The following is a 22,105-nucleotide window of genomic DNA, read 5'->3' as shown; positions in this document are numbered from 1 at the left end:
CGGCTGAAAAAAAAAAAAAAGAAAATGAAATGGATCATTTAGTAATGTATGACTAGGTGTTTGTAAAAGAAACTTAAAGGGACACTACAGAGGAAAATTGACTTGATTTAGATTGACAGAGTGCTCTCTGAGAACTCATAACACTATATGTTTCATTATCATAAGTTTTTAATTATCGGAGAAAATTAAGGTTGAGGTTTATTAAATTTCGTGCCAAAATCTCTGCATGTAACGTAAAAAATTTCAAAATGTCTTTTCGGTATTTTTATGGCATTGGCTTGATGAAATTCTTTAAATCTTCGCATTCTAAGTCTATGGCACCCACAGATTACATTGTACTTATATCGATTTTAACCCTTTGCGGTCCAAAACTTTTACCCTCTTTCTGCCTCCACCGGTCCGAAACTATTTTGCTAGTTTCTGGCACTGCGAAGAAAAACATGAACTGCGGAAGAAAAACTCGCAGGATATTTATTTTTGCTCTTGCATTCTGCAGGCAACTCCTTTAGCGATATTTAGGCAGCGTGTGATACCGCCCAAAGCGTTCTCCTGGGTGCAGGCCAGGGTTGTTACTGCAGGTTTTGCAGAAAAACACAGTTTCTCTCTTGCCTCCTTTTGTTTGCTCATCTCTACAAACGGTGCAGTCCTTGTTGCTTCGCCCTGGGAGCTTGTAGATGAAGTGGCTCCTTCCATCTAAGCTTTCTTCACAATCGTTCCGTGCAGACGGGCCCAGCTTTCGGGCTCCAGTCCTCACGTCACCCACAAGGTGTTGGATGAGGTTGTGGCGGTACTACAGGTGTTGCTGTTTGTGCTGGCCATGTATCTGCAGCTGTATGCACCTCAAAATAAAACTGTTGACAATAGAAACTTCCAGAATTCAGAAAAGAAAGCTTGCGCCACCATTTCATCGTCTTGCGACAAAATGCGCAACTCACACAGTCAAATTCACTTCGGTCGAATCGGTGTCATCACTGTCTGATGGGGGCATGTAATTCTCTTCCTCACTAAGGTCATCTTCGCTTTCGCTAAAAGCGCAACCGTGAAACACACACAGTGAAAAGGTGGCCATGCTTCTCAACGAACCACGTGAGAGTGGATACGCTCTAGGTTCCATGCTGAACATAGTGCTGCATCCTAGTGTTTAAAAAAAGTAAACATCAACAAACAAAGCTCACTCATTTCTCGAGGCATGGCGCCTCATGTACAGTCGAGTCTCGAAGGGGCCCGAAAATTTGTTCGAATTAATGAAAGCTAAATAAACGAAAGGCTCTCCATGCAGTGGCGCATGTGCATTGAGCTAACACACGAGGGAAAAGTTTCAGAAGACTTACATTTATTCACAAATCACAGGCCGTCCGTTAATAATTGAAGTAATCGGTGGTGCGTGTCTGCACACAATTGCCTTGCAGCTAGTCAATTTTGCACCCAGCTTGCAAAGCATTTCTATTCGGCTTCAGCATTCTCCTGGCAAGAGAAGTTGCACGCGAAAATGTCCAGCACCGATACTTTCTAAAGACGACGACGACTGCTTAGCGGAGCCTTCTGCTCTCCGCTACGCAGCCGCAGCATGGCCAGCACGTGATGAGAAAGGAGGAGCGTCTCCACGCGGAGAGAAGCAGATTGGCATTTGAGAGAAAATCAACACTCCACGGCAGCTTTTTTTTTTTTTTTTTTGCTCTCTATGCACGCGTTCTTGAAAGGAGAAGGGTTACGTGGCAGGGAAGGAAAATTGGGACGCATGGCACCGGCGCGTTAGACCCCCCCCCCCAAGGCGCTGAGCCGTGCTCCCGCGAGGGGCAAGGGCTGTAGAAAATAGTGCCTTTTTACTTTTCTTCAACCACACATTCATTCAACCCAGCGACAGCTTTCTTGTTTTTTTTTTTTCTCTCTCCGTGCGCGGCATTGGAAGGAGAAGGATCTTTACGTGGCAGGGACAAAAAAGGGAGAAGCGTGACTCGGGCGTGTCGCAGATCGGCATTTGAGAGAGAGCAAACATTCCACTGCAGCCTTTTCTTTCCTTTTCATTTCCTTCGCGGGCAGCGTTGAGGTGTCGCAGGTGCCACCGCGGGATTGGGCGGGGTGCTGAGAGCATTTTCGGAGCGCGGCATGTTCGAATTAACCGTACGAAGTGCTTGGACGTTCGAATTACTGGGCGTTTTCGCCTATTGGAATACACATAGCTTTGACGGGACCTCATCGTGAGTTCGAATTAACCGGGAGCTCGAATTAAGCTTGTTGGAATTAATGAGATTCGACTGTATTTTAAAAAATTCGCACGACTTGCGGTGAGAATCGCTAAATTCAAACGACGAACAATGAGAGTGTTCCTCGTTGAAACGAGGAACACTCTAAATAAGGAACACTCTAAAACGAGGAACACTCTCGTTGTCTGCCCGACTACTGACCGCAAAGGGTTAAGCTACATAGGACCTAGTAGACGCTTTCAAAATTTCTTACACCACAGTGCTAGGTGCAGGAGTCACAAGATGGTGTTGCCACCCACATTTTCTTCTCGCGTGTTTTCTCGATTTCTAAGTGTCGTGTCGAGTAAGAGTGTGCCGCCGCGGTTAATGTTAAGGCTAGTTAAAAAAACTCAGCACCCGGACCTTAGGTCTGCAAAAAAAAGAAACTCGCTCAGACTCACTCAAAAAATATATTTTGCACTTGGGTCTCACTCGGACTAAGACTCATAAAAATTTTCCTAAGGTAGACTCACTCCGACACGAAAATTTTGTTCGACCAGACTCATTCAGACTCGGACTCATAGCTTGACCAGAGTCTGAGCGAGTCCGAGTGAGTCGACTCACAAGTAAGTTTGCTGACCTGGACATGGGCTATTGCCAAAGCATGGCCTGGCCTGTCAGTAACTCTGGCACACCTGTGTGGTGACAAAACTACGTTTATGTCATTTAGTAGCTTGGACAAGTTAAATGTTATGTCCCTTGTCCTTTGCAACATGGCTACCACCTTTCAACAATTAATTTATGTGTATGTTACATGTGTTTACTTTTTTTTTCTGACATCTCAGTGGTCAGTAGTTGTATATTTTCCTTTTATCAATACTGCTTTTAAATAGCTATGCTGTGTCAAGACGATTTAGCTGGAAATGCTCTGGGCTCAAAGGAGTCAATTTAGTCTGGACAGACAAGGACTAAAGGAGCTCAAAATAATACTAAAACTCTGAAGCTTTTGCAAATTTCGACAGAACAGTCATGTCTTGCGTGTACGTGGCCTTACTCATTTTTTCCAAAACCTTTTCATTTCATTTTTTTTTTCAAATGAAATGTGGCATCAAAAATTTTTAATTAAAATCTTGCAGTTCATATGGGCAATAGCCTGAGATAATCACGTCGTGTAGCTACGTGTTTGGTCACTAAAAATGTTGGCTTTGATGTAAGTGTACAGGCAATTATGTTAATTATACATAAGCAGAAGATGGTAAAAAATATGTGTATTACTTAGCCCTAAATTGATGTATTTGTCCTGTGCGCACCCTTCATAAGTGAAGCAAATGGCTATGAATGCAGCTTTTATTCCACATTGGTCATCGTATTTTGTATACTTTCTTAGAAATTTTGTGTGAAAGTAACGTAAGGGTTTCATGGTTATTTTAAAACCCGAGCAAGCACCTCTCCCCTCCCCCAGCTAGATTAAATTACCAGCGAAGTTGAAGCCACCAGTATTCGAGAGGGTACTGCATTTTGTGGCTCTGCAAAACATATATTTCGTAGTCTCCTCTCAAATTGAGAAAATGTTATAGTAGTGCATATTGTCCAGTTGCTTTTAAGCAGGCTATAATTGCATATAGTCATCTCTTTATCTCACCATCGTAATTCATTCCTCTTTTTTCTCCCCTTCCCCAGTGTAGAGTAACAGGCTAGAGGATCATAAACCTGTGTCTCTCTTTTTACCCTCTCCTCAAATGCTTGATTAGCTGCAGTTTTAAAAATCACTATCTTTTCATGACCAGTCAGTTTGGGGTAACATTTATGACAGCGTTCGAATGTGTGCTATATGTCCTGCTTATTGGAACTTGTTTTTCTAGAGAAGGCACCGTCACCTCGTGATTTAGAAGCAGAAGCTCAAAGACAACTACAAGATATCAAGGAACGAAATGAACGGCTCAACTTTGGTGGGTCTTTTATTTGCATAACTTTTATTTGCATTAGAATTGTTTGTCAGTTCCTATTTCTTTTACTGAAAATTTGTCTTATTCTTCAGAGTTCACAATAGCTACTATTGGATTTGGGTTCATGGAGATTGAGCTTCCAATATCCTAAAACAAGCAAGGACATCCTTTGTCTTGCCAGTTGAAACTGCCAGCAAGGTACATAGTAGTGAAATCATTACATGGTTCTCCTGCAATCGTGATCGCTTGATTGCAAGATAAACGAGATGTTGTGTTTACTACAAATGCTCCATGGCCACTCTTACTGGTTTCTTGCCCAAAGGTGACGACAAAATCACCGAATCAACTGCTGAATCAACGCATACGCTATGTTGAGTACAGTATAATCTTATAATGACAGGGCTTCAAAATAAAAGATTCAGATATATCATACCCACTTCCAGAAGTATGTTGATCTTTCCAACTCTTGATTGAGTTTTGCATACAACAGATTCTTTTGTACAGTCACTTTTTGTTAATACAGTCGAACACCTTTATAATAGACACAGAAGAAAGAGACCGATGGGCATAGAAGACACCAATGTGGCTACATTCCAACAAATGTTGACAAGAAAAAGCACACATGGTACCTTGCTTACAAGAGATACTTCATATAGAAGGCAAGAGTTGCTGTCGGTGCATGTCTCTTATAAAGGGATTCAGCTGTACATACCAGATTTAAAGATATGAATGGTTAAAACATAGTTGCGATGATTCCATGACAGTCTCGTAGAGCCCGATGCATTTGCTGACCACATAAACTGTAATGCTTCATTTTATGCCTATTGGTTAGTGCGTACCCAGCCTAATGTGATAAACTTTTGTGCCATAAAAGCTTATAGAGCCACTGAACCTCCCAGTTGCACAATGTGCGGCAAATGGTTTCCTGTTTCAGAAAGGTGGGGATTGGTTGATGAATGATTTGGACTTTCATGCGATTGCGGCCTTTGCTGGAAGCATCGAGAAAGAACCAAGTTGAGGAAGTGACTACCCACAAATGAATGTGCCAGTATGACTTATTGATGTCAACATTGCCAGAATAAGTATGTGCAGCTATCTGCCCAGGTGCACTTTTGGCATAGCGCATAGTACTTTTAATAGGTTAAGAGTGGACAAACAGACAAATATACAGACAGACAGACAGACAGACAATTAAGGTTACAATCTGAATGGGCTAGGCTGCCAATTTAGCTTCTAACGTAACTTAGCTCATACATGTCTTATGGCTGTAACACATGGGGTGTCTACAGTAGATAATGAGATCATGAGTGAAAGAAGGAAAGCTAAATACCTGCCAAGTCTCCTGGATTTTACAAGAGACTCACGGATATCGACCAGTTCTTACGTTTATATGATTGTCAGAAAAATACAGTAGACTCTTCGTAAACGGAAATCTGTTGAATGGAACTACTGCTTAAACAGAACTATTGCCTCTGCAATACTTCGTTTCAGGCTTGTATTCTGCACCCATGTTCATCTTTCAGTAAACGGAACTCCTGTTCAATGGAACATATTTTCCCGGTCCCTTCAGGTTCTGTTTGCTGAGAGTTTACTGTATCCCTGAAATTGAAATTTCTGTGCGTGATCTGGCCGGATTAAGAAAAATGCAGCCCAATGCGATCCAGGTTTTTTGTGAACCCATTGCATTTTATAATAAATGAATTTAGGAGGCATTAACTTTAAACATACAGTAGAATCTCAATGATACAAAACTGACAGATACAAATTCATGAAATTTCCCAGTCAAATTTCACAATGTGCATTGGGCCAAAATACAGAAGTTCCGAACACTTTTTCTCGTCACAGCTGGTCATATGAACCTTAGTACCAAAGCCATTGAACGAATTAGGAAGGCCGACATCAGTGTGCTCGAAGTTTCAGAAGGACGTGTGTGGCCAGCGCACTCACTGTCAGAACTGTGCTTATCGTTTGCCCAAAGAGCTGTGGACGAAACCATGGTTGCTGTAGACACGATCATGTATGGCTGCAACAACTGTCAGAACTCCGAAAGTGCACGATCGTCCAACGCTCGACCAGTCAGCGACATTGCTTTCTGCAAATGCTGCAAACAAAACTGTGGCAGATGCAATCATAGACCGCTAAAATCGACTTGGTTTTTAAGGTACATGCGCAGTCAGGGCATGCACATTAAAAATGGAAATACAGTCAAATTCCTCTACGACGAAATTTACGGGATGCGTGAAAAAATTCTATTGCCACGAAATTTCGTTTTAGCGAAATTTCATCTATAGCCCACAAAATTTGGTAAGATCTGATGAAATTCTGACTAGTCCTTTGGTCCCAGCAAGCGCATGCATTGAACCCTCGCCAAATCGGACGTACCTGGCTGAACACTGAGTTAACGTATTGTCACGGGGTCGTGACGTGGCCGAAGACAGGAGACTTCGTGTTGGGATTTAACTGTTTATTTGGGCGAACCTGTGCCGGTAAACGGAAAGTCCAATTACAGCAGCAGTCTCGCACAGATAGCAGTCTCGGACTGATAGCGGCGAACGGAGCGTCGGCCTTCGATCAACAACTCACAAGGGGCGAAGCGCGTCGGCATTTATACTCTTGCCGTCGAATGTTCTAGCGTTATCGCTGGCGGTGGCGTAGGTTCCAGAACAATCTGTACCGTCCGCACAGTGGGCGTGATCTTATCGAAATGATCTACTACAGTCCGGAACCTTCTCGAAAACTGCAGGCGCGGTTTGCGCTGAGAATCGTGTGGTGTTTTGGGACGATAACAAAAACTTTGAAAATGGAACGTGGCATTGCCCTCCTCTGAAAAAAAGGCATCGTCCCGATGCTTTAACGAAAGATGAAGGTACAATAATAATGCAAGAAACTATAATGAATAAATTACGATACAACAGTGATACAAAAAAACACTGTTTCAGTTTGTTAACGCGCATGAAACGGCTTGAGGCGCGTGACATGGACGACTTCAGGTCGCGATCCGCGTCGTTGAGAGTTCGTGATGTCGTCGAGGACAACCTCGTAATCAAGTGGGCCGAGACGTCGAACCACCCTGTACGGTCCGAAGTACCGTCGCAGAAGCTTTTCATTTAGTCCACGTCGGCGTATCGGCGTCCACACCCAAACAAGTTCACCGGGCTGGTATTCCACGAAGCGTCGTCGAAGATTGTAACGGCGGCTGTCGGTCGTCTGTTGATTCTTGATACAAAGACGCGCGAGTTGTCAGGCTTCTTCGGCGCGTTGAAGGTGCTCACTCACATCAAGGTTTTTTTCATCGTTGACGTTGGGTAACATGGCATCGAGCGTCGTTGGCGGACTCCTTCCATAGACCAATTTGTATGGAGATATCTGCGTCGTCTCCTGCACCGCCGTGTTGTATGCGAAGGTCACGTACGAAAGAATGGCGTACCACGTCTTGTGTTCGACATCGACGTACATTGACAGCATGTCGGCGATCGTCTTGTTAAGCCGCTCGGTGAGGCCGTTGGTCTGTGGGTGGTACGCTGTCGTCCGGCGGTGGTTTGTTTGGCTGTATGCCAAGATCGCTTGAGTTAAGTCGGCAGTGAATGCAGTTCCTCTGTCGGTGATAAGGACCTCCGGGGCGCCGTGACGAAGGACGATATTTTCGACGAAGAACTTAGCTACCTCGGATGCACTGCCTTTTGGCAGGGCTTTTGTCTCGGCGTAGCGGGTGAGGTAGTCGGTAGCTACCACGATCCACTTGTTTCCGAAAGTCGACATCGGGAACGGCCCCAGTAGGTCCATACCAACCTGCTGGAAAGGTCGGCAAGGTGGATCAATTGGCTGCAGAAGTCCCGCTGGCCTTGTCGGCGGTGTCTTGCGTCGCTGACAGTCCCGGCATGTCCTCACATAATGAGTGACGTCGGTGGTGACGTGGCCAGTAGTACCTTTCTTGTATCCTCGGGAGCGTGCGAGAAACACCGAGGTGCCCTGCCGTCGGATCGTCGTGCAGGGCCTGCAGGAGTTCTGGTCGCAGAGCTGAAGGCACCACAAGGAGGTACTTAGCTCGAAGTGGTGAAAAGTTTTCTTTTGTAGAAGACCGTTTCGTAGAAAGAACGACGCAAGTGCGCGCTTGAATACCTTCAGGACTTCGGCGGTCTTGCCTTCGAGGTATTCTATTAGGGCCTTAAGTTCCGGGTCGGCCCGCTGTCGTTCTGCGAAGTCGTCGGTAGTTATCGTTCCCAAGAAGTACTCGTCATCCGGGTCGTCGGGTAGCGGTTGGTCGACAGGCGCACGAGAGAGACAGTCGGCGTCAGTGTTTTTTGCCGGACTTGTAAATGACAGTAATGTCATACTCTTGAAGTCTCAGGCTCCATCGTGCGAGGCGACCTGAAGGGTCCTTCAAGGTGGCTAGCCAACACAAGGCGTGGTGGTCGCTCACAACTTTGAAGGGCCTGCCGTAGAGGTAGGGGCGAAATTTCGACGTAGCCCAGATGATGGCGAGGCACTCCTTTTCTGTTGTGGAATAATTTGCTTCTGCTTTGGATAGCGATCGGCTGGCGTAATTAATAACCCTTTCAAGTCCGTCAGCCCTCTGCACAAGAATGGCGCCAAGACCTGCGCTGCTTGCGTCAGTATGTATTTCTGTCTCGGCGAATTCGTCGAAATGGGCAAGTAACGGAGGCATCTGGAGGCGATGTTTAAGCTCTTGGAAAGCGTGTTCCTGTGGCGTTTCCCACTTGAACTCCACGTCGGCCTTGGTAAGGTTAGTGAGAGGATCGGCGATGCGGGCGAAGTTTTTCACGAACCGCCTATAATAGGCGCACAGGCCCAGAAATCGGCGCACGGCTTTCTTGTCAGTGGGCGGCGGGAAGTCGGCGATGGCGGCTGTTTTCCGTGGATCGGGACGAACTCCAGACTTGCTGATAACGTGTCCCAGAAACAAAAGCTCCTCATACGCAAACCTGCACTTTTCTGGCTTCAGTGTGAGTCCAGACGTCTTGATGGCTTGAAGTACAGCTTCAAGGCGCCGAAGTTGCTCGTCGAAACTCGAAGAAAACACGACGACGTCGTCCAAGTACACAAGGCAAGTTTGCCACTTCAATCCTGCCAGTACTGTATCCATAACGCGTTGAAAAGTTGCAGGCGCTGAGCAAAGGCCGAAGGGCATCACCTTAAACTCGAAGAGGCCGTCCGGTGTTATAAACGCCGTCTTCTCTCGGTCTCTTTCGTCTACTTCGATTTGCCAATAGCCAGTCTTGAGGTCCATTGACGAAAAGTACTTGGCGTTATGGAGCCGATCAAGTGCGTCGTCTATTCGTGGGAGAGGATACACGTCCTTTCTTGGGATTTTGTTCAGGCGGCGATAATCGACGCAGAAACGTAGGGTCCCATCCTTTTTCTTCACTAACACCACGGGGGATGCCCATGGACTCTTGGACGGCTGGATAATGTCATCCCGCAGCATTTCATCAACTTGTCTCTTCATGGCCTCACGTTCTCGCGTCGAAACCCTGTACGGATTCTGACGGAGTGGTCCGGCATTTTCTTCGATTATGATGCGATGTCTTGTGATGGGGGTCTGCCGAATTTTCGATGACGACGAAAAGCAATCTTCATATTGCAGGAGCAGGGCCTTGAGCTGTTCTTGCTTATCGTTCGGTAGTCTGGGAGTGACGTCGAAAGCTATGGGAGGGGCTTGGTTCCTCTGAGCAGGTTCCTCAGAATCGGTGAGGGCGAAAGCACTGGTGGCTTCGCCAATTTCTTCGATGTATGCGACCGTTGTTCCTTTGTTCACATGTTTGTACTCATTGCTGAAATTCGTGAGCATAACCGTTGCTTTGCCTCCCCGCAGCTCTGCTATTCCTCTTGCGACGCAAATATTTCGGGTGATCAACAGATGCTGACTGCCTTCAACGACGCCTTCCAAGTCAGGTGATTTAGAGCGCCGACTGAAATAATGACGCTTGAGCGAGGCGGAATGGTGACTTGTTCTTCCAGCATATTCAAGGCATGGTGTCCTGACGGCGTGCGCGGTGGTAGTGCTTCTTCTGTGGATAACGTTATCGACTTTGTTTTTAGGTTGATGACAGCACCATGGAGGCATAAGAAGTCCATGCCAAGGATGACATCTCTCGAGCAACGCTGTAGGACTACAAAGTCTGTAGGATAAATACGGCCGTTAATGGTGACTCTCGCTGTGCAGATTCCTGCAGGCGTTACAAGATGACCTCCGGCTGTGCGGATTTCAGGGCCTTTCCAAGCTGTCCTAGCTTTCTTTAACTTCGCGGCGAACGACCCACTGATGACAGAATAGTCGGCTCCAGTATCGACGAGAGCGGTCACACTGTGGCCGTCAATAAGAACGTCGATGTCGCTAGTTCGCCGTCTCGCATTAGAGTTAGGGCGTGGCGTCGGGTCACGGCTGCGTCGGCTTGATCCGCTGCTTCCATGTTGCGTCGTCAGGCCACCTCCGGTAAGTGAGCTTTCGCCGTCAAGGCTTTGCCTGGTTGGCATTGTGTTCGGAAAGCTACATCGCGGCGTCGTCGTCGGAGGAGGATCTTTGGTAGTTCGTCGCACAGCAACCGCACCTCCACCGGTTGCTGCCCTTAGTTTCCCGGATACGGGCTAGGAGACCGGCCCCGCGTTGGGCCGGAGTACTGCCGGGGGTGCGGTGACATGCGGCGGCTGGGCGACTGCGAACGGGAAGGACTTCGGGGTGTCCATTGAGTTCCTGTCAGGTAGTCGGCGATGTCACGTGGCCGTTCCCCTGGCTGCGGACGTGATGCATCGACGGCGAAGCCACGCAGTCCCATCTGTCGATACTGGCAACGGCGGTAAGTGTGCCCGGCCTCGCCGCAGTAGTAGCACAGTGGGCGGTGGTCAGGGGTGCGCCAAACGTCGGTTTTCTTCGGCGCACTGCGCTGGCCCGCTGGTGAACGGTAGGTCGTCGGTGGGGGTGGTGGCGGCGGTGGTGTCCGGCGACGGAAGTGCGACGGGGCGGCGTTTCGGCGTGGACGGGGAGGAGCGTTGTGGCGCACTGCAGCGGCGTAGCTCATAGTTTCTGGCTCGGGCAGCGGTGTTTGGGGAATTCGAAGTGATTGCCGAACTTCTTCTCGCACAGTGTCGGCGATCGAATCCACTTGAGGGCGCGCCGAAGGCAACAGTTTGCGCAGCTCTTCCCGCACGATCGCTCGGATCGTTTCACGCAGGTTTTCGGAGTCACTGGTTTGAGCAGCAGCGCATTCTGGAGTCAGGCGACGATTATACTGTCTGGTGCGCATGTCAAGGGTTTTTTCGATGGTGGTCGCCTCGGATACAAATTCTTGGACGGTGTTCGGTGGATTCCTCATTAGTCCCGCGAAGAGCTCCTGTTTGACCCCTCGCATGAGGAAACGAACTTTCTTCTCCTCAGGCATGTCTGGGTCAGCGTGGCGAAATAGGCGGGTCATCTCCTCTGTGAAAATTTCAACCTTCTCATTTGGTAGCTGAACCCGGGTCTCTAGTTGAGCAGCGGCCCTTTCTTTGCGAGCGACGCTCGCGAACGTTCGCAGTAATGCGCCGCAGAAGACATCCCACGTTCGGAGCGTGGACTCACGATTCTCTAGCCAGGTCCTTGCGGTGTCTTCCAGGTAGAAGTACACACGACGGAGCTTTTCTTCGTTGTCCCAGTGATTGAGGGCGGCCACACGGTCGTATGTTTCTAGCCAGAACTCCGGGTCTTCGAACGATGACCCATGAAAAATTGGTGGTTCCCTGGTTGATGCTTGACCATCGTGGGCTGGGATGCGGCGGTTGTCATTGTCGCTGCAGTCGCGGTCATGGCCTTGGTCTTCCGCGCCTTGTCTTCTAGAATCCCGTACTCCGGTGGTAGCCCTTGCTGTCGGCGGCTTGTTCGCTCTTCCTGGTTGGCGTCGGTGTCTTCTCCGCGACGTGGGCTGGGTTCACGGCTTGACGGGGGCGTCCGGTACATGAACGAAGCAGCACCTCCACCAGATGTCACGGGGTCGTGACGTGGCCGAAGACAGGAGACTTCGTGTTGGGATTTAACTGTTTATTTGGGCGAACCTGTGCCCGGTAAACGGAAAGTCCAATTACAGCAGCAGTCTCGCACAGATAGCAGTCTCGGACTGATAGCGGCGAACGGAGCGTCGGCCTTCGATCAACTACTGACAAGCGGCGAAGCGCGTCGGCATTTATACTCTTGCCGTCGAATGTTCTAGGCGTTATCGCTGGCGGTGGCGTAGGTTCCAGAACAATCTGTACCGTCCGCACAGTGGGCGTGATCTTATCGAAATGATCTACTACAGTCCGGAACCTTCTCGAAAACTGCAGGCGCGGTTTGCGCTGAGAATCGTGTGGTGTTTTGGGACGATAACAAAAACTTTGAAAATGGAATGTGGCAGTATTTTCTTGTGTATAATGGGATCAAAATATACAGAAAATTTGGAGCTGAAGTCGGGGTGCCGGTTATACAAGAATTTTGTGCGTGCAAGATGGCTTCACGGCAGGGATTCACGGCAATGCAAAAAAGGCGGCCTTGCGTCAATACGCGGGTTGTTTTTTTTTTTTTTCCTCCCGCGGTTTACTGTCGAAGGTGCCAGTTATATGCAAAGGTGGGTTACACAGAAGGAAATATGATATTCAGGCGACCCTTGAGCTTGCCAAGTGCACAGTGCTGCGAACGAGCATGCCAAAGCTTCGCTAGAGGCCAACTGATAACCAACTGAAAAGTGACGAAGCTCCACACTGCCGTCCGTGGCCATATGTGAACGACAGGAAAGCTGTAATGCTTCCTGCCATTTAATGGCTTTATTACTTTTAATCTATGGGCTGTGTTAACTCCGCACCTTCGGAGCATATTCGCTATCGATGAATAAGACGATAGCGACCGCGGTTTCCTGCGCAGCGGTTGTGGCAAACACTAGTTCCGTTTTCAATATGTGCGCGTGACTAAAAACTGTGTCGTTGTTATCTTTGTTCGCGTTGCTACGGTAAAAAATACTGGGTTGAGTTGGTTTGCATTGAGTGCGCGCATACTTTCGCGGTCGCCCATGATCGCGTTCGACACGGCCACATTTGTATTCACAGCGGTGGCGGCAGAATGAAGTAACACTGGGACTGCTCATGTGTGCGCCTTCACGACGTGTGGTTGTTATTATCGCATGGCTAGTGACGACGAGCGGTAGTTTTGTTTTGAGTGCGTCGTCGAAAACATATGGCGGGGTTTTTTAAATATAGCAATTCTGTCGCGGCCCACACATACATCCAATCCACCGGCAGCATCATAATAGATAGGTGAGCTGTCGCCGAGCATCTCTGTGGCGATAAATTTAATTAATTGAATAATTTGTAAAAGGTCTTTTGTGAACCAAACAGTGCTAAAAGCTGCTTAACATTTCATTGTATTATTGTGCTATTAAGAAAGGGTTACTTATACTTGAATAATCATTTAACGTCACCTGACTTACATTAGGGGTGAATTAAAGTTTGTAACATTGGTTCATTATAGCTAATTTCGTTATAGCAAAGTTTGGCTCATTCCAGTCCCAGTCATCTTTTTCCACACCAGATTTTCTTAATACCTAGGTTACATCAATATAAAGATATTTTCTATTGGAACCTCTTTTCAAAAAGATGCAGGGCCTCATTAAACTTGCTTCATTTGAGAGGTCAGCACACTGGCTTTGGAAGTCATGCCACAGCCCTGATATGTAATTTTTTTTCCACACTCAGTACCACACTACACTCTAAGCCAAATGGGTGTATTTTGAAAGTGTTTTTTTCATAATAGGAATCTGCTTTCTGGCATTTTCTTTCTCAAACTGTGTTCTATCTACTTCAAAGGAGCATTGACATCAAATTTCAAAATCGGGATGTGCCCTTCATTTGATTGCTCGATGTGCATAGGTCCTCTTGGCCAAATTTGAATAGAGTCTGTTGGGTGAAAGTTATTATATTTCGACGGCAAACAGTGTACGAAGAGCTAATGGAACAGGGACTGCCCCTGCGACATCAACGCTAGTGCTACGTGTTCGGCGGGATACATTCCACGCATACCATCCTGAGTGACGATACGCTAGTAGCGATGGCGACTACGATCGGAGTGTTGTTATCCTAGCGCTGACTGACGCCGAAGTCTGTAAACGCACTCACTCATCATGTGTAATCTTGTCGCATTGCTTTCAATGATTTAGTGAAATCGCCAAGATGCAAACTGCCCATATAAGATCGGCAAAAAAAGAGCATGATTCAACGTGCGCTCGTCAGTCAGGGCATCGGGGAACCATCGCAAGTTGCAGTCGTCCGGTTCGAAGCGCGGAAAAACTACAATGAAGGTGCCTTTTCATTATACGTATGTTACACGCCAACACAACCAGAAGCTATCCAAGTGGAGCGGCATGTAGATAGATATCATCGCTAACAAGTAACATGCAGGTATAATTAATTGTGAATTTTAGTTCATCCGTAGACTTCTTTGCATCCGCGTAATAGCGGGTTACTGTCAGAGCTACCCCGGCAAGCCGGATAGGTGGGGCCATCTGGAGGCGCAAAGAAGAACCTGATAGCAGTGAACATTCTATTAACGTTGCAATAAACGTATTTTATTTCTTTGCTGGTGCGCTTCCCCTATAACATTATTTCATTGACCTTTTTGTGTATACCTGAATGCTGGGCACGCCACACACACCAACATAGCTAATGGAGACGCACGAGCGAGCATGGCTGAAGCTTGCATCCTCGGGCACCTCCTCATTGCTGCTTAGAATGACATTCATTTTGGAATCGCTGTTCTGGAAATGGTTGATCGAAGCAAAAATGATTCGAGACTCCTCGAATTGCGGCGATGCCAAGCTCCAAACTATCGTATTGGACCCTAGTCAAGATTTTGCTCAAGGCAACGGCAATGCAGGTGACAAGGCATAACTGAATGTATGCGCCTAGCAGACAAAATTTTTTCAGGGCAGCATGGCCTGATGTCACCCTTTTCTGTGGAGAAGGGGTCAGCTGTGGCTAGCTCCACTGGTAGAACTCCAAGCGCTAAGAATGGCAGGATTGCTGGCCCATTTAAATCGTGCGAGATACCAGTGATACGAGTCAATAAAACCAATAGTTATTTGGCCCTAAGTTGCGTTATAGGTTGTGAATCGCTACTAGGGGGTCGATAGCTACTCGACGCAAAAATCTTGACATGAGTAAATTTGACAGGATATCTACAGACCTGGAAAAGTCGAGGAAGTTCTCAAAAATCTGGCCTGGTCATGGAAATTGACTGTAGCCTGTGTGACCATTACAAAAATAAGCATTACCATTGATCAAAACTTAAAAAGCCACTCCTTCAGCTGCAACTACAGTGAACAGCCAGGAGTGTTGTGAAAAAAAAAAAAAAGTGCACAACTGTTGCTTTTTAGTGAAGACGCGGAAGGATACACCTACCAAAAGAATACAAGTTTACTACATTATGGCACCCACTATGGGAGCCTTGTTCACAAAAATAGCCATCAGAAAGGTGCCGTGTCTTACTAGTTTTTTTTTTTTGTTTACTTTGGGACCCTCGTCTGTATATTTGTTGATCTTGTAAATTTTTTTAAAGCAATAAACTAAAAATGAAAAAAATAAATCAAGTACGCCTAAGTACGTAATGTAAGCACCAGAAGTACATATATGGAAGTGTCCCATCACTCCTGCTCAGCATACGTGCAGTTGTCTGTATCTGCTGGTGTTCCAGGTGCAGGCGTGATACAAGCTTTTTCTCACCAGAACATGCACACCTGACCAGTCAATTGGTCGGCTGTAAAATCCACGTTTAGCAAGGACACATGAGGTCACGCGTAGTTTCCTGACGTCATATTCATGTTTTGTTTAACTCTTTTTTTGAAATCAGTGGTCTCACCAATGTACTAGTTGTCACAATTGTGGCAGCGTAAAGTAAAAAGACGGTGGAAATTTTTGCTTGGGAACTCGTCCTTCACATTGTCTAAAGCGTTCCCTAGCTTCCATATTCTTACATACACTATGTTGATGTCTGTTGCTTCTACATATCGCTCAGAATATCTGACTTTCCAACCACAACTTATTTTACGTCGTTAAATTTGGGCATGTTTGTTTTCACCATGATTTGTCTCGGCTTGAAGATCTTCTACTTCGGCTAGGACTGCCATTAGTTGAGGTTTGTCGGGCTATGTCATGGCTTTTGTTATTATTATTATCATGATTATTACCTTATTTACTCGCGTAATGAATGCACTTTTTTTCTCAAAAAAATGGGAGCAAAGTAGAGGGGTGCGTTTATTACTTAAGGTAAATTTTATGAAAACTTTTTCGGGAGAAGGAAAAAATGCGGTAATGCAAATAAAAAAGTTGGGTCGCTTAGCCTTTCGCACTTTACATACGCATACACTGTTTGGGAACAGCTTCTTTGTTGCACCTTTCTCATCTTCGATGGTTGATGGTGCCATCTTCTTCTAACTCTCCCCGGGCCGCCCGCCCATACCATATAAATGCTTTGTGACTATTTTTTCTTGCAATCGATCGTTTAACCACAACAGTGGTATCTTCTTGTGGTCTCGAGGGACGCCCAAAAGCGTGCACTCATGGTGGAAGGTGGAATGACGGAACAGAAGGGACAGAGTGAAGAAATAAAGGTTGGCTAAAAAGAAAAGCAGGGGGGTCGCAGGAAGCGACCGTCGTCGGTGTAATAAAAAACGAAAGAGATTCAACGGGTGAGGAGGTGCCTGGTGTAGGTTAACGGGACGGCAGTGGATGAATGTAGGGGTTGTGTTTAGTTTATTACGCGGTGGGAAAACACCCAGATTTTGATGACTGAAGTTGGGGGTGCTTTTATTATGTGAGTGCGTTCATTACGTGAGTAAATATTGTATTGGCGATTCAACGGCTAGCGTCTTCAGCTACACATTTATTGCTGGTAGCTCGTGTTTCAAGGGTAAAATTGGAAAACTTCTTAATTTCTCATCTCAGTTTCTTCAGATGGTATTATTAAATCTGTGATTACTTTTTAGCCTTTTATCCATAGAAGAGTACAATAACGAAGGTAACCCGCTGGCATCTGTGATAAATCTATGCAATCAAGAGAGCTGTTGCGCCCTGACAGATTCCTTCTTGCCAGCACATGTTCAAACATCACTGTAAACACTACCCCTAGCTTTCATTGCAGGCATCTGAGGACTTTGTCGAACTCTAAGCATCGGAGCCCAGAGAAATGAAACAACATGCATGTGCTCGTCGTGGAAAAGAAAAGAATGAGAGAAAGAAAATATGAAGTAAGGCTGCGTTCTTGCAACGTTGCTAGTCGTTGTTCAATGCAGGGTGCACAGAAATACGCAAGCATTTGTGTTCTTTTTTTCCTGAAAAGTATATACTAGAGCTGTGCAATATAAATGGGGATGCAAATTAATGGTAAATATAGCAGTCCATGTCGGGTCGGATCCTATCCGATCCACTTCCTAAATAGTTAGGTGAGTAAATACAGGTCAATAATGCCTTGCACATTTCTTCTTTACACTCTTGAAGGTTCGTGGTTATTCTAGATCATTTTGTTAAGATTACGCCCACTTTGTGAACATTACAGATTATTCTGGAACCTACCAACCAACGATAACCTGCCAACCATAACGCTAGAATATTCGATGACAAGTGTATAAATGCCTACACGCTTCCCGCTTGTCAGTTGATCAATGGCCAACGCTCTGCTCGCCGCTATCAGTGCCAGTGTCTTGCTGTAATCTGACTTGCCATTATGTGGCCACAAGTTGGGTGGAATAAACAGTTTAATCTTAACACCCAGTCTGCTCCCTTTGTCCTCGTCCCCATGATAATATGACCCCATGATAATATGATCCAATCGACATCCTAAGCGGCCTGGGCTGTAACCATTATAGACGAATTTCCACATCGGAGAAAGGGCGCTGCCATGTTTAAACATGTGATCTAATGGCCTTCTTCTTTCCACTTCTTCACCGTAGCCGATGGCCGGCCGATCAGCCGCCGCCGCTGCTCCCAGGTTGAAGTCCAGCAAAGCGGGCATAGCTCATAGTCCTCGCCGCCCGGTTCTTTCTCTTTTTTTTTTTTCTCTCTTTAGGCACTGCGTCGTGTCGCTTTAAGACTGACAGAAATCAGGCGCCTTTTTCTTCTTCAAAAATTACTACCACCACAGTTTCTTGCCGTAAGCTGCAGGGCAACGCCCGCCACACTTCACATTGCAGCCGCGCCGCCAAGAAGGTCGTGGCGCTTTGGTGCAATGGCGCCATCTAGTTTTGCATAGACGAACTAGCCGCAGAAAACTGTCTATAGTGAACTAGAATATATTCCACTGGCGGAACCGGCTGGGCTCCGGCGTTCTCCTTTTACACAGATGCCACGAGATGTTGCCACTTTCACATTTTCTAGTAACTTTGGCTGCATTGTAGGACTGTCGTGAGCTCCTTCAAACGTTTAATTGTGGTTAATTTTAACTCGTGTGTTTTCTTTCTGGTTCTTCCAAATATTAAACAGCCAACTTGCTTACTCTCTCACTCAGAGGTTTCACTTTGGTAGGATATATGTTTTTTTTTATTTAGCGCACATGCTCAGAATGTTCTGAGCAATCATGGTTCATTTATCTACTTATTTTAAAGGAGTGCCTGATTTTTTTTTTTTTTATCACTCGAGGGTCTGTTTCTAGTGCACAGTTTTTCGAGAAGACATAAGGGTTGTCGAATTTGCTTTGAATTATCATGGAAAACCCGAAAAAGTCAGGGAATTTCGAAAAAAAAGCAAATTGGTAGACACCCTGATTTGATGTCGGTGCTCCTTTAAGTGCTATGTCATGCCAATAGCGGTTTGCCGTTTGTCATCTAGAAGTACCGTGCACGTGCCAATAATGCAGGAAAAGCTTGCAAGGTAGCAGTCATCTTTTGGTGGCGGAAAGGCACCTCAGTTGCACCTCCCCTCATCACTCAAACATCCGTATTTGACATTTAAAAGGATGTGCTACAAAACTAGCTTCCGGTGTTTTGCAGCATTGGAGCAGTCACTTCGTGAGGCTCAACTGGACTTGGAGAGGCACACCAAGGATGCAGTGGTGGCACAGTTAGAAGCCAAGGAAGCTGCGCAGATATACGCTCGCAAGTTGTACAGAGCCATCGATGAAGCCAGGGTACATACATGCTTCCCACAATTCATATCTACTAGTTCATATTCATATCCACAATTCATATCTACATATATTGGGTTTTGAGAAAGGGCCAAGTGCAGTAGACTCACAATTATTTAAGCGCTACGGGGTTCTCATCATTTTGTTTGCATTGTGAGAAGTTGTCATAAATAGGACACGAGGCCACACATTAACTAGTGTTGTGCTGTGTTTCTCAGTGCCACAACATAGAGAGTGCTCCATGATTTCCACTAAAGTCTTTACCCGACAGCAATCATGCTAGCACTTGTTATGCAACATGTGCATGAGTGTGTAATTAAGGGACAAGCACGTTGCATCCCATAACGTTTAGTAGACCCTTCCTACTCTTTAGTACTTTTTTCATTATGACGCCAGTACGCTGCGGCTAAAGTGACCTTGAGAATTACTCAGCATGTGATAGTGCAAGGCCACAAGTCAACGTGCAACTAATTATTGGTGCACATAGTTTGGCTAGTTAGAGTGCTTTGTAGGCAGGCAATCAGCTTTGTTTACGACTGTCATTGAGATAAAAACGCAAATTTTTAGTTAGAAGCAACAAAGGCCGCAAATATTTCTATGCATGAACAAGCAAAAAGTTACAATTCACAGATTAAAAAAAAAAAAATTGATGTCGCAGTGTTTGGTGTGGGAATCTCGAGGTGGCCTCTCCACCTGCATTTTCTTTTTGCACGTTTTCTCGCTCGCCAAGTATTGTGTCGTGGTAAGAATGATGTTTTCCGTATTGCAAAATGGGGTACTTAGCTAACATTAGAGAAATTTTGTTCCTTTCTGTCCCATCAACACAGTGGTGCACAAAAAAAAAGAATAGAACAAAGGGAGGAATACAAAACATGGCACAAATTATTAACTGAGAATTTATTGCAAAAACAAGCATGTATAAGTGGTTAGATGAACACATGTTGATAAAATCGTTAGATGAGCAGAGAGGTTGTCTTGAAGATGTGCTTCCAGGAGGGCTAACTCAGCGGCAAGTAATGTGACAGGGTCTCGCAACACATGCATCACCTGCTTTGTTGATGAAGTAGGTTTCTTAGATTTCACGCTCTACCTAATTCTTGAATCTAGATTTCACTGTCTTATTGCCGAACAAGGATGCGTAGCCACATTCACTACTGTGCAAAGAAAGGTTAGAACACGGTTGTCTCTTTAGCAAAGCTTTGTGATCCATTAGCCTGTTACATAGTAGTATTTACACAATGCCCAGTTAGTGCAACATAACACTTCTCACACTAAAGTGGAGTGTCGTACACCACACAAGTGGTGCATTCAACCACTTCAGCCCTGTGCTTGGCATTGCATACACCCTTGCCTTGCTCCTCACCCTCAAGTTTCCTCTCTAAAGCCATGCTAATGCTGACTAAATGGTTGCCAGCTGGAAACAAAACATTGCAACTGTACCTTGCTCCCACTTTCTGTAAAAGTGTGAGACCCCATGTAGGTATGGAACAGGCAGTGCCTTTGGGTGCCTTCTGTGCTCAGATCCTCTTGCCTGCACCTTCCATGTCTTGCAAAACCCTTTTGGCCAGTCTCGCCATGGTCTCAGGAAACCTGGACGACTTGAGCCTGTCCAGTTGTCTCACGAGGCTTTCCTCCATCTTGTGCAGACAAGATTTCTTGAATGTGGCCTTCAAACATGTTGTTTCGACAGCATTTTTTACCACCTTAGAGTTCCGAGAACGAAAATCAAGGACAGGCTTCTCGCTTTTTGGAACATACATTCAGCTGGTATGACTGCCATTGAAAAACACATTAAGATCCAAAAACTGAATGCAGTGGTCCTTAAGAAGCTTGAAGGTGAACTGCAAACCTGCTCCAACGCCCTTACAAATTTTGAGCACATTCAGGTGCGAATCTACACATCTGTTTGAAGTTACCAACATTAGATAATCGTCCTCATACCGAAATATTAGCAAAACAGGGCGAACACTGATGTTAACAAAACATCGCAGAGACAGATGTGACACCGTACGATATAGTTCTCTGGTGCATGTGTTCATCTCGAAAAAAAAAAAGTAAAACTGAAAGAACATTACAGATAATGCATCACACATACCAGTGAACTCTAATTTTGTCCTAATCTCTCTATTGTACGAATGCTATCTGGAATCTACTGAAAAGTGGCCGCCACAGCCGAGCTGGGTATTTTTTTCTAATCATGCGCACACGTCGGTATCTTCTGCAGCTATATTTGGGGTGCTGTGGAAGAGCACTCAGCACTTTTGGTTCACAGTAATCATACCGTAGAGTACCGAAAAGTATATGTACCCCGCATCTGGGCGAAGGCAAGGCGGACTTGAGGTCCACATCGCTTCACAAAAGCAGTAGAACTACGTTCGTGCTGTAGAAGGGTGGGGCAACATTGGAAGTTTTTTTTCCAAAAGAGTGGCGAAGACAGTGGGATCCACACATAATGTGTGTTCACAGGATTTCTTGTAGAGCACAACTTGCCGCTAAGCGTTAGTAATGACGCAGGACCGTTGTTTCGGAAAATGTTCCAGAAGTGCGAGGACGCGAAGCGGTACTGGTGTGGACGTACTAAAACACCTGCCGTGGTCGAAAAGTTATTGCAAATGTCAAACACATAATGGTGGATGCTCTGAAATGCCATTCTTTCGTACCCCCCCCCCCCCCCCCCACTGCTGTCTGCCGAATTTTTATGCTGCAGGGTGTGGGGTCTCGAAACTGGCGAACGAGCCACGCCATGCTCTTGGAGTGAACGGACACAACAGACGCAGTTGGGGCAAACAAACACATACGTACATTTATTTAACTAATTTACAGTGACGATATCATCCGCTGAATCG

At 46.0% G+C, this 22,105-nt stretch overlaps 1 protein-coding gene across 1 annotated transcript in view; it reads left to right on the top strand.

Annotated features, from left to right (window-relative positions):
* Window positions 1-22,105, top strand: part of Mitofilin (inner membrane mitochondrial protein mitofilin) — a 93,926-nt gene that overhangs the window by 17,705 nt on the left and 54,116 nt on the right. Inside the window, exons 6-7 of the mRNA XM_037426646.2 lie at window positions 4,046-4,132; window positions 19,126-19,262. Coding sequence (XP_037282543.2) covers window positions 4,046-4,132; window positions 19,126-19,262 — 224 coding nt within the window. The remainder of the gene's footprint in view (window positions 1-4,045; window positions 4,133-19,125; window positions 19,263-22,105) is intronic.

Source organism: Rhipicephalus microplus, chromosome X, assembly GCF_043290135.1.
Source record: "Rhipicephalus microplus isolate Deutch F79 chromosome X, USDA_Rmic, whole genome shotgun sequence".
NCBI classification, from domain to species: Eukaryota; Metazoa; Arthropoda; class Arachnida; order Ixodida; family Ixodidae; genus Rhipicephalus; species Rhipicephalus microplus.
This window is presented reverse-complemented; position numbering and strand designations above follow the sequence as displayed.